The sequence below is a fragment of the Fistularia commersonii genome, chromosome 25 (genome assembly GCF_037954325.1).
Source record: "Fistularia commersonii isolate RoL2024-O1a breed Wild chromosome 25, RoL_Fcom_v1.0, whole genome shotgun sequence".
Lineage (NCBI taxonomy): Eukaryota > Metazoa > Chordata > Actinopteri > Syngnathiformes > Fistulariidae > Fistularia > Fistularia commersonii.
In genome coordinates, this window is record NC_141308.1 from 2608681 (window position 1) to 2623617 (window position 14937).

The 14937-nt window shown below is 39.6% G+C and overlaps 1 protein-coding gene across 1 annotated transcript; it reads left to right on the top strand.

The window, feature by feature from the left end:
• Positions 1 to 5735: 5735 nt before the first annotated feature.
• LOC147218818 (glutamate-rich protein 6) lies at positions 5736 to 14923 on the top strand. The gene is made up of 10 exons (XM_086173087.1): positions 5736 to 6044; positions 11503 to 11628; positions 11722 to 11805; positions 11894 to 12084; positions 12282 to 12309; positions 12420 to 12617; positions 12806 to 12888; positions 13020 to 13178; positions 13510 to 13735; positions 13986 to 14923. Exons 1-10 carry the CDS (start codon positions 5736 to 5738, stop codon positions 14169 to 14171), a joined length of 1590 nt encoding a protein of 529 aa, XP_086029213.1. The 3' UTR covers positions 14172 to 14923.
• The last annotated feature ends 14 nt before the right edge of the window (positions 14924 to 14937 follow it).

A 14937-nucleotide genomic window follows, 5' to 3' on the forward strand; every position in this document is an offset into this window, starting at 1 on the left:
TCCTGGTGGATCCAATCGTCCGAATTAGGTGGCCAATTTCCATCAAGCCGAGCTGTCAAATTCTCCAAGTTGGTATCAATCCTTGAAAAACATCCATCCTGTCTTTGACATTGCTCACCTATCATTTGAGTCTGAGTGTTGACAACCCTGCACATCCAATCAGAATTTTGTGATAAATCAGGAAACCATTAGCTCCAAACAGCAGCATACCTGTTATCATAATTCCAATTATGTAGGATGTCTTTGCATCCTCTCAGTAGGGAGAAGTACGTATCCCGTACAATAAAATAATTCACATGAACGCTGGACTTAGTCGCTGACCCCCTACAATCAGTAAAGAAAAAAAAGTGAAATTGGAACATGGATATACATTTACAGACACTCATGTTGTAACTGTCTTTATACAATTTTATATGTATACAGTGTAGATATAAAGACATTTCCAAACTCAAACAGAAATGTTATGCATTGCATGTTTTATCAAATGTAGGAAAATACATAAACATATCTTAATGCCACTCACCTTCATTGTTCATAATGCAGCAATTAAGAAAAAAGCACAGCCCTGATTTAAAGGAAACTGATCCCAGAGAGTGGAATTTTGGATTTCTTGCTTTTCTAAATAATCCCCATTTCTCAGTGCTTTGCGCTGCAAAATCTGCCCTTCTAAAGGTCAGTGATGTGTGTAGATCGGTTTATCACAGGCATGCCCAGTAGACAGAGCAAAAATAAAAGACAAGACAGAATTAGGTGCATGCTGAAAACAGAATTGCTAAGAATGGAGGTCTAGTTCAATTGTATCATATTTATAAAGCTGCTCCCATTTTGAAGCCATAAAGAGCCAGCCTTATTAGCTTCATTTAAGCAATAACGCACTTAAAGAAAATACAGGGGAACAGAACAGTAGATTATAATTCCAGCCTTGGTATAGGGTATCCACATTATTTTCCATGTAATGTCAACTCATTTCCTCAATGTGTGATTTAAAAATAATTAAAGTAAGGCCTGACATAATTCAATGCCAACTGACTCAACTAGATTAACAGCACATGATTTCTACATTCACTGCTTGTGTGTTTAGAACAAACAAGTGCCATTTTAGTTTTACACATGAGGGAGTGTTGAAACTACAGAGTAGACGCCTTCCAATTTATTAGAGTGGCATAATTTCCATTTTAACAGGACCATCACACACACAAACCCATTACCAAAAATAAGTTAGATTGGTTGCTGTACATACACTTGATCTGGACAGGATTTGTGTTCTTGAATGTTACCATAAGAAATAATGGTAAAGAATCTTGTGACACTGAAATACTCAAATCAAGTTTAATTCATGGTTTAGGAAAATTCAATCACCTGAAGATCACATGAAAAGGGGGATGGACATTATAGAAAGGATTGAGATAATCCGTTCCAGAATGGTGGGTCGGTTTTGGTTCAGGAGTGGTAGTAGGAGATGCGGTTTTAGCACTTGCCTCGGTGGTGAAAAGTGGAGCTTGAGTACTTTGCACTGAAGCAGGAGGAAGCACAGCGTTCTGGTGCTCTTCTTCTGTGTAGTCAGATATTTCTGAATCGTCTGATTCAGAAATTTCCGGCACAGTGTGGGATTGGGAGTCGATATCTTGCTCTACTGGGTCAGATATTGTGGTCTGTTCAGGTACAACAGTAGTTTCAGCAGGGACATGGGGATAAGGGTAGTGGTAATAAGGACGCCAAAAGGGATTGTATGAGGGGTGTCCCATGTGACCAAGTTTTTCTGTACTTTGCATTGCATATTGAGTTGGGTCATGCTGAGCTGATGCTTTAGGCATCGAGGTGTAGTATAGGTAGGAGAGGTAATTTAAGTAATTAAGATAGTTGGGATCATACATGGCCATTGTGTTTATGTCACGCTTGGGACGATACGAGCCCATCAACCTATGGCCTAGAAGACTTTGCCGATGATGCAGAGCAGACTTTGGCGAAGAAACAGATATTGCGTCGGGCCAAATGGGGCAGATGAATTTAACTGGAGTCCCCAGCCACTGGACTTGCAACACATTTTTTCCATTCTGCAAAACAAAAATAAAACAAAAGCCTCAAAATATACTTGAACTTTGCTTCAAAGTCTGTGCAAGACCAGATTTCACAGAAAATTGTCATTAAATGAGGGAAAAATATAAGAGCATGCCATGTGCCAGCTGCATGTACTAAATGCTGAACTTAATGCATTGCTTAAAAAGAATATTTGCTAGGTCACTTGAGAACCAGAGACATGCCTCTTGAATCATGTAGCAGCCATCATAGGGGACCACTAAAACAAGCTCTTGTGATGTCACCACTACCGAGTAACCACATATTTCAGGGATCTTGCTCAAAGGTAGATGGGGTCCAGTGCCTGGTGAAGTAAGACAATCTTATTTTAAATGACAAAAGAATGTTGTTAGCATTACCACCTCAATCATATTGTGTCCTACCTGGGTTTAGTTGAAAATCAGAGGCTCCAGGTCCCACAGCAGTTACTTTCATCCATTTTTTGCCACAATACAAGGACACATCCATGCGCTGCCAAGCTGCTTCAGCATAGATAGCATTGAGTGGTTGGCCCTGCTCTGCAAAAAAAAAAAAAAAAAAAAAGGGGGGGGGGGGGAAACCACTTTTTTTAAATACCATGAAATAACAAAAGGAATGATTTGCAAAGGTCTTCATGTACCACTGCTGTTTGAGTGACTCAAATCTTTGAGCACCGACTCATTGTTTCCGGCAGCACTATCAGAGGTAAACTTCGACCGAGAGTCGACTGGTTTTCCATTAAATAAAATGACTCCTGTCCTTGTTTTCTCTCCTGATGCTGCACCAAAAATCTTTTCATGTTCAAGCGCTCTATTGAAACCAAAACATAGGATCAAAACACACAACAGCAAGAGGGATGTTCTACTTATACAGGCGCTGGATCCCCATTTAGAAACTGCAACCATGATGGCAAAACAAACCTTATGTGGTTTGAAGGCTGATACAGCTTTAATACAAGGCAGGCTGAGTCCCCAATCAGTCAGCCAATCAGTCAATTTCAGGAACATCATGCACCTGTGTGTGTTTCAATCACAACGCGTGACCTCATTGAGAGCCTCCAACTGGGTTTCGGTGCTTTTAAAGCAAACCTTTTTTTAACGTGCTCCAAGCCCAATTGGATAACCTGTGATAGCAATGGAACTGAAATGGAGAAATTCAAATGTACCGCCCCGCATCAGACAACTTCCAAATTCCTCTTCTCTGACCTTATATTTGGTTTACTGAACCTATTTTAGTTGTCCATTTTGCCACATTGACTCTGGTGTCCACACAGTCATTTGATGTTATGTTATATTACTTACTGCAAACTTATCATCAGCAGGTTTACACCTTTCCAGTTACTCATGGCAACCCACCAACTGGGTTTGTGATTCTGTGATTCTGCACATTATTGTAAGACAAGAATATGGTGTGACACCGACTTATTCTTGACACTATTATGATATTTTGATGCAGTCTGTGGGTGTGTGTCCAAGTATCCTGACATGTGTAGTATAATGTTGAATAAAACATTCTCAAATAAATATATGAATTTTGCTTGGGTCAACCCCTCGGCAACTCCCCGTCTCCGGAACCGCATGCGGCTCCCTGTGACTTTTGAAAATAATTAACATTTAATTCAAATGTGTTTTATTGTTAAAATAAAATTTTAAATTTGAAGTTTAAGGCATTCTTGTAACATCTAAATGAAATGTTATTTTAAATTTGAAGATTAAGACATTCTTGTAACATCTAAATGAAATGTTATTTTAAATTCGAAGATTAAGGCAGTCTTGTAACATCTAAATAAAGTGTTAAAATATGTTTGTTGCTCATAATAAGCGACTGCACGTGCCAGTGAAATGATGACAGCACAGAGAGAGAGAGAGGACTTCATTTTTGGTTTGCTGCTGGTGGACAATTTAAGTTCTGCTTTTTTTTTTTTTTTTTTTTTTTTTCATAAATACAATGAGGACTCAAATAGACTGAGCATTTTGCTTAAAAGCAACCTTCAACCCAACGTCTTTTTTTGGGAGTTCAAAATGTTTAATTGTGTGCAGGAATTTTGTTTTTTTTGCAGTTGTTTTTTTCATTTCATTTTTTTAAATTTCGGTTTCTCTGCAGTTGTTCATTGCTTTAAAAAAAAGCAACACATTTTGTTTATACATAGTATAAAAGCAAAAAAAAAACAAACTGCATGCTGTGTTCATTTATTTAAAATTTCAAAAGGGTTGTGTGGCTCCCAATGTTTACCGTGGGAAAACGGGTACAAATGGCTCTTTGCGTGGTAAAGGTTACCGCCCCCTGGCTTAGGTCATGAATACTACAAAAAAAAGTCAACATTTTGCATGTTCCAGTGTTCCAGACTGTTCCACACTCCTAGTGGTGTTAATCTTGTTCTATTATTCTGTAGTTCAGTGTCACTAAAAAAACGGAATACTGAGAAATCATGCTATTTCACACACATTACCTAGAGAATTATGATTTATATGATCTGCAATCCACCCGGAAAGGAAAAAAGGGGGACAGTTATCACAATGGCATCTGGGCAAGAGTGGCTCCTAGGCTGAACACATTGCTGCAGACTACAATTCAGACCTCAGACTTATTTGAAGAAATTTTGAAGAAATCCCCAAAAAGGGATCGTGTTAACATCCATTTCAGGTCTTTTTTTACATTACATTACAGATGCTTTTATTTAAAGGGACTTACAAAAAGTGCAATTCAGTCACCAAAGATCCAAAGAACCAGTTGTCGAAAGTCAGAAATGACCACTCTACCAAATAGCCATCTCAGAACCATATACATACATTCATTTCTTTGTTTTTTGTTTTTTTTCCAGAGGGGTGGGCATTGGGTGCTAAGTGCGATTAGTGGGGTAGTGCTTGGTGAAGAGGTATGTATTTATATATCCTTTTCATATAAAGGACAAATTCCACACATTTCTAATATATCTTTCAGCAAACCAGACTTCATACTATAACCAGTCACTATGCATTTGCTTTTTTTTTTTTACAAAGTGGAACTGGCATGCTATTAATTTCTGTTCCATCAACATGACATGACCAATTTAGTAGAATGACAAAAGCAGGTCTGACTGATAAACAGGTAAAGGGTTGCATTTGGCAGGATATGGAAACATGCCATTGCCTTTGAGATTGACCAGAAAATGCCTTATCTTTAGAATGTCTATCCACAGAGTCAAATTTAAAAGCACACACGTTCATAGTAATACACCCTCAACACAAAAATCACAATATTGAATTAAATCTTGCTGTCCACATGAAAGTGTTAAACTGTAGTTAACTGGCCTCATGTGTTAAGGCTTATGGGAAAAACCCTTTTACCTTAAATGACAAACACTATATGGCCACCAGAACCAAAGCCTGAGTAAATGAGGCATATAACTTTTAAAGCTATGTTGCCTTACAAGTTAAGGTACATCTCTTTAACAGCTCTGACTGGAACAGGACCCCCCCGCCCCCAATAATTCAGAAACCTTGAGAATGAAATGGGACCTGCAAGAACTTTCAGACAGGAGAAAAATTTTGCCCGATTCGCACACTGCAGCCATCTTATGTCAGAACCAGTCAAAGCGCAGTAATAGGTGCCACATAAGCAGTCAAATACAGAAGTCAGAGCTTTTATTTAAAGTCATTTATTTCATAAGGTTTTAGATTTGACTGAATAGATTCATGCACATGCGGCACGTGGCCACCTGGGTGAACGTGCGGCACCTGGCCAACCTGGTGAACGTGCGGCACCTGGCCAACCTGGTGAACGTGCGGCACCTTGTGCAAGTGCGGCACATGGCCACCTGGGTGAACGTGCGGCACCTGGCCAACCTGGTGAACATGCGGCACATGGCCACCTGGGTGAACGTGCGGCACATTGTGCAAATGCGGCACCTGCTCATCTGGGTGGGGGTGCAGCACCTTGTACACGTGCGGCACCTGCTCATCTGGGTGCGGCGCCTTGTGCAAGTGCGGCACCTGCTCATCTGGATGGAGGTGCGTCAACTTGTGCAGCTGCGGTAGCTGCTCACCTGGGTGAAGGTGCGGATATGGGTACAAGTGCGGCACATGCTGACCCGGATGGAAGTGCGGGAAGGGGTGGAAGTGTGGGTACGGGTGACCTGGATGGAAATGCGGGAAGAAGGGAACCTGTATTGACTGAGTTTTAGCTGCAACTGTTTGAGTAGTGGGGGCTGCTGTGCTGGTAGTAGACGGGGGGTGAGTTGGGACAGTGGTATTCTGGGGCTTTCCAGTAGTTGACTGAGTGGCAGCACTAGTGGTGGTGGTTTCTTTTGGGGCAGCACTAGTGGTGGTGGTTGCTTCTGTTGTAGTAGTAGTAGTAGTAGGGGCAGCACTAGTGGTGGTTGGGGCGGTGGGCAAAACAATTGGATAGAACCATGGAAAAACGGCCTGTTGGTTTGTGTAATAAGGGTGTGGGTATTTAAAAAAGTCTGGAACCGTGATTGTGGGGTGAGTGGTGGGAGACTCGGGGGTTGTTTTTGCCGCTGCTGTTGTAGTAGTAGTAGTAGTAGCAGCGGTGGTGGTCTCTTTAGATCCATCAGAGCCCTTCAAATAATGCAGAGGATATTGGAAGAATTGAGTAACTTGGCGATCTGAATCCTTTGGAGAGGTCAATGTGACTTGAGTCTGGGGCTTCGTTGTAGATGCTTCCTTGGAAGAGGACTTTGGGGAAGCAGTGGTGGGAGTGGTAGTATCGTCGGGCTCAGGGCACAATAGGGAGACTGGGCTTCCCTGCCAGTACATCTGAAGCACAAAGTTTCCAGCCTTGGGAGGTGGGGAGAAGAACCAATCTAAAGTTAGTGACTTTTTTTGCACAAACATTTCACTGAATTAGTGTTACCTCTTGCATAATATTGCAGCCACTATAAGGAACCACCACAATAAGCACAAAGGCATTCTTCAGCACATTGTAGCCACACTGGGGAGGTACTTTTGACAAGAGCGTTTGAGATCCATCATCTGTGAGGAAGTTTTTCAAGTTACTAGCATTCAGATAACCAAGGCAACACCCAATTTTAATGAGACCTGGAATTCTGAAACAAAAGCCAAAGGGTGTTGAAGTGGTCTACACCAACTTATGGAGATTTGGTATTACCTTGCTCTACTGCAAACTGTGATGCTCCGGCCCCGACTGCTTTGAACCGCATCTGCTCTTCACCACACAGCAGAGAAGTTGCTATGTGCTTTGGTAACTTTGTAGGACTAACAGCTTGTGTTTGGCCTTCTGTCCAGTCTATTAAAAAAAAAAAAAAAATTAAGTCTCAAAAGGACTCCGCCAGGTGTGAATATTTCAGTTACGTTAGGCTTTTGAATTCAAAGTGTAACTGTTGGGACAACATAAGCCAACTTAAAATCCATGAACACAGGAAATTTGAGTTCTTACCCGTGTCTGCTTGATAAGCAGGTTCATCCACCACAGACGCTTTTGAAGATGCATGAATGACTGGAGAATCAGGACGTGACCCTCCCTCAATTACTTTACCAAACACAATTTTTCCTTTAAGATGAAACTTTCTGTCATCTACTCCTAGATGCCTGTCTACTTTTCTAAGATGGAGAGAGTCAACCATGTGCACCACAAACGACACCAGGAGGACAGTTGCAGGCCAGGAAATCGTTCCATGTTTCCGTTTTCCTTCAGGCATCATTTTGGTGCACGGTTGACTTCTGGAAAGGCAGAAACAGGTGGAGAACCACGTCTCATCCATCCATTTATAATGGACTACTTCTTACCAGCAGCTGCAAACAATCAAAAAGGAAGTCCTATTGATTGGCTCAAACTGACAGGGAGGTGTAGTCTTTCACATTTCTTAAATCGGCCCAGATCCACTTCCATTTCATTTGAACAAACTTTGTTCACAGCTCCTGTCAGTGCTGAATGATGAAGCTTTATTTTGTTGGAGGGTATGATTACACTGACAAGCTTTTAACTATGATTACATAGATGAACACTCGGCATGTGTAGCATTTTAATGTCATTTTTTAAATTCTGAAACACTTTTGGAGAGAAATAAATCAGTAACAGTCCCCCATAGACATGACACTTCAAATTCAAGTAACCAAATTGCAGGTTTATGATAATTTATGGTGAGCTGTAACCAACCTAAGTTCTGAAGAACAGTAAAGTCATTATTTCAAGTATGACACATGATCATAGCCCCACATATTAAAAAATATCTGGAGAAATAAATGTTTTTACAAATATTCCCAAAGAGCATTTAAACCTACCGTGTCCTCTACGAGGAACACATATGATCAACATGTCAAGCATACTAATGATAAAAATTCTTGTCATATTCAAAGGTGGCAATCAAAAGTGAATGAGGAAGTGACTGAGGAAAATGATATGGGAACATAGAATATATACACTACGCCTATGAATTTAAAAGCATTTACTACTCAATTACATTAAGACATACCTAGAATATCTAAACCTACATAAAATTATATAACCACAAAACTTATTGAAATCCATTTAGAATTAACTGAGCTCAGAAAGGCATAACTGGGAGCTGATAGAAAGGTGGATAGGAAGGAAACCCAACTGCCACTGCATTATCCTTGGGAACTGGGAGGGAATCTGTGGTCACTAAGTCATTTGGGTTAAATGGGTCAGGATGTGGCTAAGTGGGATACTGAAGAGAAATGGGAAGAAGTCAGGTGGTAAGAGGTGAAGTGCTGGTAGTACTAACAATAGTTGGATAGAACCTTGGAAAAATGGCCTGCTGGTTGGACGAGATATGCGCTTTCGGAACAAATAGCTTGATTCTGGCCTTCTGTCTCCCCTGAAGCAAGTAGTGTAATTTCAATAGAAGACAGAAAATTAAATGACTCATATCCAGCTGGAGACTCAGGGCCTTATCATTTCTCAAATATTCAACCGAACACAGTTTTTCCCTTTTTCATCATTTTGACACCTACAGCATCCGTTTATTGTTCCGCTTTCTTCAGCTGAAAACAGTTGGTCACTTGAATTAAATAACAAATCAGAGGAGTAGCTGAAGGCCTGCAAAAAGGTGCACAGTTCCTTTTAGGCATCTGTTTTGTACAAATTCTTGAAAAAGTGAAATGTGGTAAGTGTCAGCTTTTATATATATTTGTTTTGGCTCCACTCCTGCCAGGAGCTGAAATCAATTGAGTGGAAGCTGATTCGGTGGAATTGAAGAGGAGGGGTTCTCCCCCACTTCCACTGGGTGAGATCAAATTATTTAATTTGGAAATTGGATTCAAAGGAACTAGGCTTCCTTTCCAAAACAGATAACTCTTAAATGTATTTTATCATTGGTTATGTAAACATCTTCATTTTAAATCATGTTAAAAATAGACCATGCTTTTACCGGTTGTTATAAATGTATGAAATGTTATATTCAACTGAACAAATCATTTTCTAAAAGGAAGAAGGCTGACAGTCGCAAATGACATGTTTACTAAGATATATAGATATAAATTACAATCTGAATTTTGTGTTGAATATAGAAAATCTGAGGAATTATTCACAATGTACCAGTACTCCCTTTTATCCAACATAATAGTACATATGGTTAACCACTGACATACATAAAAAATATGTTATCTCCATATGGCTTTCTGGATCGTACCACTACTACTGCTACTATGACTACCACTGATAAAAATAGTGATAATAATAATTCTAAAAATGAATTCATTATGGCTCGTTTTTTTTTTTTTATGTTTTATTTTTTTATGTGCAGGTCTTCCAGAAAAATTATAATTTCATAACATGCCCCCACAACCACTGACTTCACCTCCTTATTCAATATCATTTCCTCCACTACTAACTGTTTAGATTATTATGTCAAGTCCTCTGTGTTATTACTATTGTTTGGTTCATCTATTCAATTCATATGAATTTAATTTATATTCTGTCCTAGACTGATTTCAAATTCACTACATTCTTCATCTTCATTAGCTTCTTCTTCTTCTTCTTCTCCATCTTGTTTTCACTCGGTCACTTCAGGCGATGTTTTAAGAGTTCCACGTGAAGCTAGTTGATCGATGGTATGGAAGTCTGTGTCTCCGTTGGGACAGAACATTTTAATTCACCATTTGTCCTGTAGGTGACTTGGCACATCCCATCTCTTCCTCTGGTTGGAGCATCACTTTCTTGCAATGGCTGACGTGAATCCAGGTGGCTCGTTCAGCAACTTTGGGGTCACCAGGAGAATTTGCATCAAAAGGAGGGGCAGTTGGGAGCCAAGGAGATAACAGTACCTGTCTCCATCAAGGTTATGAAGTCTCATTTAATTCTCCATATATGGAGACTGAGGGTACATAGAAAATTTTCCACTACAACGGCACCTTAGTTTCCTGCTGGAGGATTATCTCGTCTGAAAATGTATCGGCCGTGTATGGTTTTTGTTACAAAATTCACCCAAATTGGGTTTGCATGTGCTGGGGCTGTTACTAACTGCTCTTAAACTCTGTACTAAATCCAGAGATTTTGCAATACCCAGATATGGCAGCAACGTTTGTACTGCTTATGCCTATGCTATACTTCAATCATCTGCCTTGATCATAAGATGGTTGTAAATCAGTTGCTCTTCTACAAACCTTGTAGAAGAAACTGTGACATCACATGCAGTGCTCTTCCTCCATATAACACAACATCACAGTGTGGGTGGGGCTTCATCCATAACATTGTAATTTCACTTTGGCATTTCACAAGGTACAGGTTCGTCACATAATGCCTCTGCCTTGTGACATCATAGCTTCTTTTCCTCTCTGTTTGGTTGGACGAGATATGTGCTTTTGGAACAACTTGTTGTTTTGGAACAACCCAGAAAATAAATGATAGTGTGTTTATGCTGAATGAGAAGGCAGTTTTACAGGTTTTACAAGTCGAGGATGGCAGCTAGTAAGTTACTGGACACCGTAAGCTAATGTGTTTACATTCCACTGTTGCCAACCATTTCATCTCCAAGGTTACAGATACCACCAGGAGCTGTGACACATTAATAAGCCTAGATATCTAGTCCTGAGGTGAGTGGATCTATCACCCATGTCTATTTTGCTGTATTCTGCAATAAAAGGCATAACCCATTTCCAGTGTTTTGGATTTTGCCATTATGTGGAAAAGTATATAATAGAGGAAAAATGTTTAATGCCTTCAAACTATAGTTTGTACGTTCTAAAGGACTGCTGAATAACTTTTCAGCAGTGGGTCTTCACCAGGAAAGCAACACTGCCTTGAAGTTAATACCCTTCTTGAAAAAAAGATGAGATCAAGTTTTTGCCGTGAGTCTCCAAGTATTGTTGGCAAGCGGGGAGCTGGACCAATGTTGCAAAACAGCGAAATGCTCAGTTTCCTTGATGACCATGTAAGGGAGATTGTAAATTCAATATCATTCTGACTCATTTGAGTTAAAGAACCTGTTAATTATTGATAAATTATGTTATGTTCATGCCTTTCCAGATTGGGAAGCGAATATCACAATCTGTCTGTGACATATCAACCCATTGTATAAGAGCTGCAGGTGTTCTTAGGTACAAACGTGAGTCTGATGACGACAGGCTAGACTTAACAGACATTCTGCCAGAGGTACACTCTTGTCTTTATGAATTCATAACTACAGTATTACTTTTTTGTTGTATATCAATAGTTTGGTGTGTTGACACTATTTTCCAGGACCAGCCATCAGAATGCCCAATAAAATGTGAATACTGTGGAGGGAAGGCCAGGCCTTCGCTGGATCTGGCTTGGGTAGAAGAGTTTGAGGTGAGAGAGTAACCAAGTGCCCTCAAACTACATCGAACTTACTAGCCATTCACTGGCCATTTAATCCTGGTTCTGTACCTATCCTTAGGCAGTTCCAGTCTTCTGTTGTGCTCAGCGTCAGCATCTATGCAAAATACTGCTGAGGGAGAGACGTCTGGGAAGTGGCTCTCTCAAGTCTGAGGAAGAGAAAAAGCGAATAACGGAGTTGGAGGAATTTCTGTTACGAGGGAGAGAGATGGAAGATCACAAGTTTATCATGGACTTACCACATGGACTCGGGTACATGTTTATTTGACGAGTCTCAAAATAGAAATCTTCATTAAAACTCAGAAAATGCTATCCTGTGTCTACAGTAAGAGATTGATATGGACTGTGATGTCACAAAAACGTCACATCTATGATGTAACTCAGCACATCTGCATTTTACTCCTGACACCGTAATGTCAGAATTCATGAAACTTTGCATCTTTTCTCAGAGAAAAAGAGCTAAATGAGGATTACGCAGTCCGCCTTCCAGAAAGCTGCAAGTAACAACTAAGTGAACAACTTAGACAGCTATTCAAGCTATTGTCAAAGTGCTTGTAGCTTTGATTGCATTTGTGAAAATAATACAGCTCACACTCTATCGTTTAGGTGATCCTGGATCAAAGGTCCTCAGCTTTCGGCTATCTTGTTCATCAAGAAAAGGATTCTGGCCTTTGTATCCCTGGAGCAAATGTGAGGATGCCTGGAAAATCAAGAAGGACGACATACATGCCTTAATCCCTGTTTGCGATCTCATACCTGTTCAGTTCGGAATATGTCATCATCAGGTAAAACTAAAATGTCTGTTTTATATATATATACATACCAGTATATATATGTAGACAGACAGACAGACAGATTCTTGAACACAGAGACATTTAGTTTAATACCTGTATTTTAGCAGGTTGATTTCACATTTTTGTTACATTCATATAAATTCCCACTTTTTGATTAATATATATTAATATTTTCATAGGATGGGGGAGGATTTCTACAGAAGTACTATTCAAATGGAATTAAATTCCTCACCCTGTTCTCAGATGACTCGGCTCAGGTCTTGTATCCTCTGTGATGTATTGTTATTAGCTATCATACCTTGTGAATAAGGCTGAATGTGAATTTTGACATTGTTGCAACTATACAATTTGTGCGCCTCCCCGATTGTTCAATCCTTATCCCAACGAAACCAGTTATCCCTCAGGCCTCTTAGCTATTCTCATAGTGATAACAAAACAGAATGGAAGGGTCTGCATTGTGTATGATGACAGTGATGCCCCCAGTCAACAAGTTCGAGCCGTGTTCCAGTCAGACGGAAGGGCGACATGCTACTACGGCAATGGAAATATATGGTACACAGATATGTCATTTTGTGTCATAATATATAAATATTGCTCTACAGTTAATACTATAAAGTATTACAGTTTATTGTATTTACTGATTTTTTTTCTTTTAGGGGCATTGTGCGGGCACCAGTGATGCCCTGAGGTCATAAAACAAATATAAGAGGGTTTGGGGGTTGAATAAGTTGGAACATTTAGATCAAGATAGATAAGAATAACCCATTTATACATATTGCCAGATTCCATGTTTGGTTTTACAAGGATGAGATAATGTATGTTATTGATAGGGATGTGATTAAAAAGATTAGCAGTGATCTACACTATTGTGTTTGTGCTACAGGCTGACCTTGGACAAAATAGGCGGCCAGTGTTTGGATGAGGTGGGTACAAGAGTTCGGAGATGGAGCTGGAAAGGTCCGATCCCCCCTCCCACGCCCCTGCTACCGATCTTCTTGTCCTTCAACAAATACATTGGGGTCCGAATCTTGGGAAAGGAACAAGTATTTGTCTCATTCCTCGCATGCGGTCAACAGGCAAAGTTCAGCGTGGGTTGTTGCTGCTCTCAGGTAATTGGAAATGTATTTCCATTTCAAATTTCTGCAAAACAACTGCTTACTGAAAAAGTTATCAGTGCTAAGCCATATGAACTTTTCTCCAAGCCCATTTTGTAGGTTCATTTAAAACCTTTAAAAACATTTAAAAATCTTTTATACTCCTGCACTGTGATTAGTTGTTTATTAGCTGAGCAAATACTTATTTTGGAAAAAGAAATTAATTCACTTGAATTCTTTGAAAAATCTTACATAATGCTTTCAGTGTAAATGTACAACAGAAGGACCTACTTCAGGACCATCAATATCAAAAGAAGAGATATTCATATTGGCAGCCAGGATAAAAATCAACAGGTACATTCAACAACTTAACCAAAATTTGATCACTCCCTCCCACCCCATGGGACAGCCTCCATGTCTGGATCCAATGGACTCAGGAAGTCAGCATTGAAGTGAGGATGGACTGGTCAAGAAACATTTTAACATAGATGTTTTAAGTTACTCTTAATCCGCCAGAAAAACATTGTGTAACAAGTGACAGCAGCAGCTCTGCTGCCCTAATCATAAAGCAATAGAAAAATCGAGATGTCATTCTTTCAAAAAACTGTATTTCTAATTTCTTTTCTTTCACTTTAGCTGATGGCTGCACTGTAATTGAAGGAAACTACAATTCAAGTGTTTGTGTAAAACAACCACTTCACTATCATGATGCTGTATTTACCAGTGAGGAGGTGAAGTCTGTTGAACCCACATTCAGTTCCTAATAACTTATGTATTCAGATTCATACTGCACCAAATCTAAGTATGCCAAATACAGGGATTTAGTACTGTGTTTTCTCAAGCAACCCAGTCAAACTAGTCCTTAAATGTTGTTTTTGAGGTTTTAAAAAAAAAGAAAAAATCACAATAAACGTAACAAAGGAGCTGGGTAAACTACATTGTTTTGAGCTTAATCTGTTGTCTCAATCTACCATCAGCATGGAGCTCCAAGTCTCATTAACATTAGGTTGAGCACATTGCTGTATGACGGGAGTATATTGTCCTGTTAAAGAATGTAACCATGCAGGATTTCAAGTATCTGTGGTCTTGGGTTTCCCATGTCTAAAGATTCAGAATCATCGTTCATAAACCTCAGTGAGATTGGCTTTCATCCACAATTTACCAAGATATATCTTGGTTTTATTTATATTAAAAAAAAAAAAAAAAAAATCACCAAT

What these genes read in the sequence shown, in the direction of transcription:
- LOC147218818 (XM_086173087.1), top strand. Translation starts at nt 5,736, where the DNA reads ATGCGGCACGTGGCCACCTGGGTGAACGTGCGGCACCTGGCCAACCTG. An exon ending in ACCTGCTCATCTGGATGGAG is followed by an intron (nt 6,045 to 11,502) that starts GTGCGTCAACTT and finishes ATGCCTTTCCAG; the next exon opens with ATTGGGAAGCGAATATCACA. An exon ending in TAACAGACATTCTGCCAGAG is followed by an intron (nt 11,629 to 11,721) that starts GTACACTCTTGT and finishes TTCCAGGACCAG; the next exon opens with CCATCAGAATGCCCAATAAA.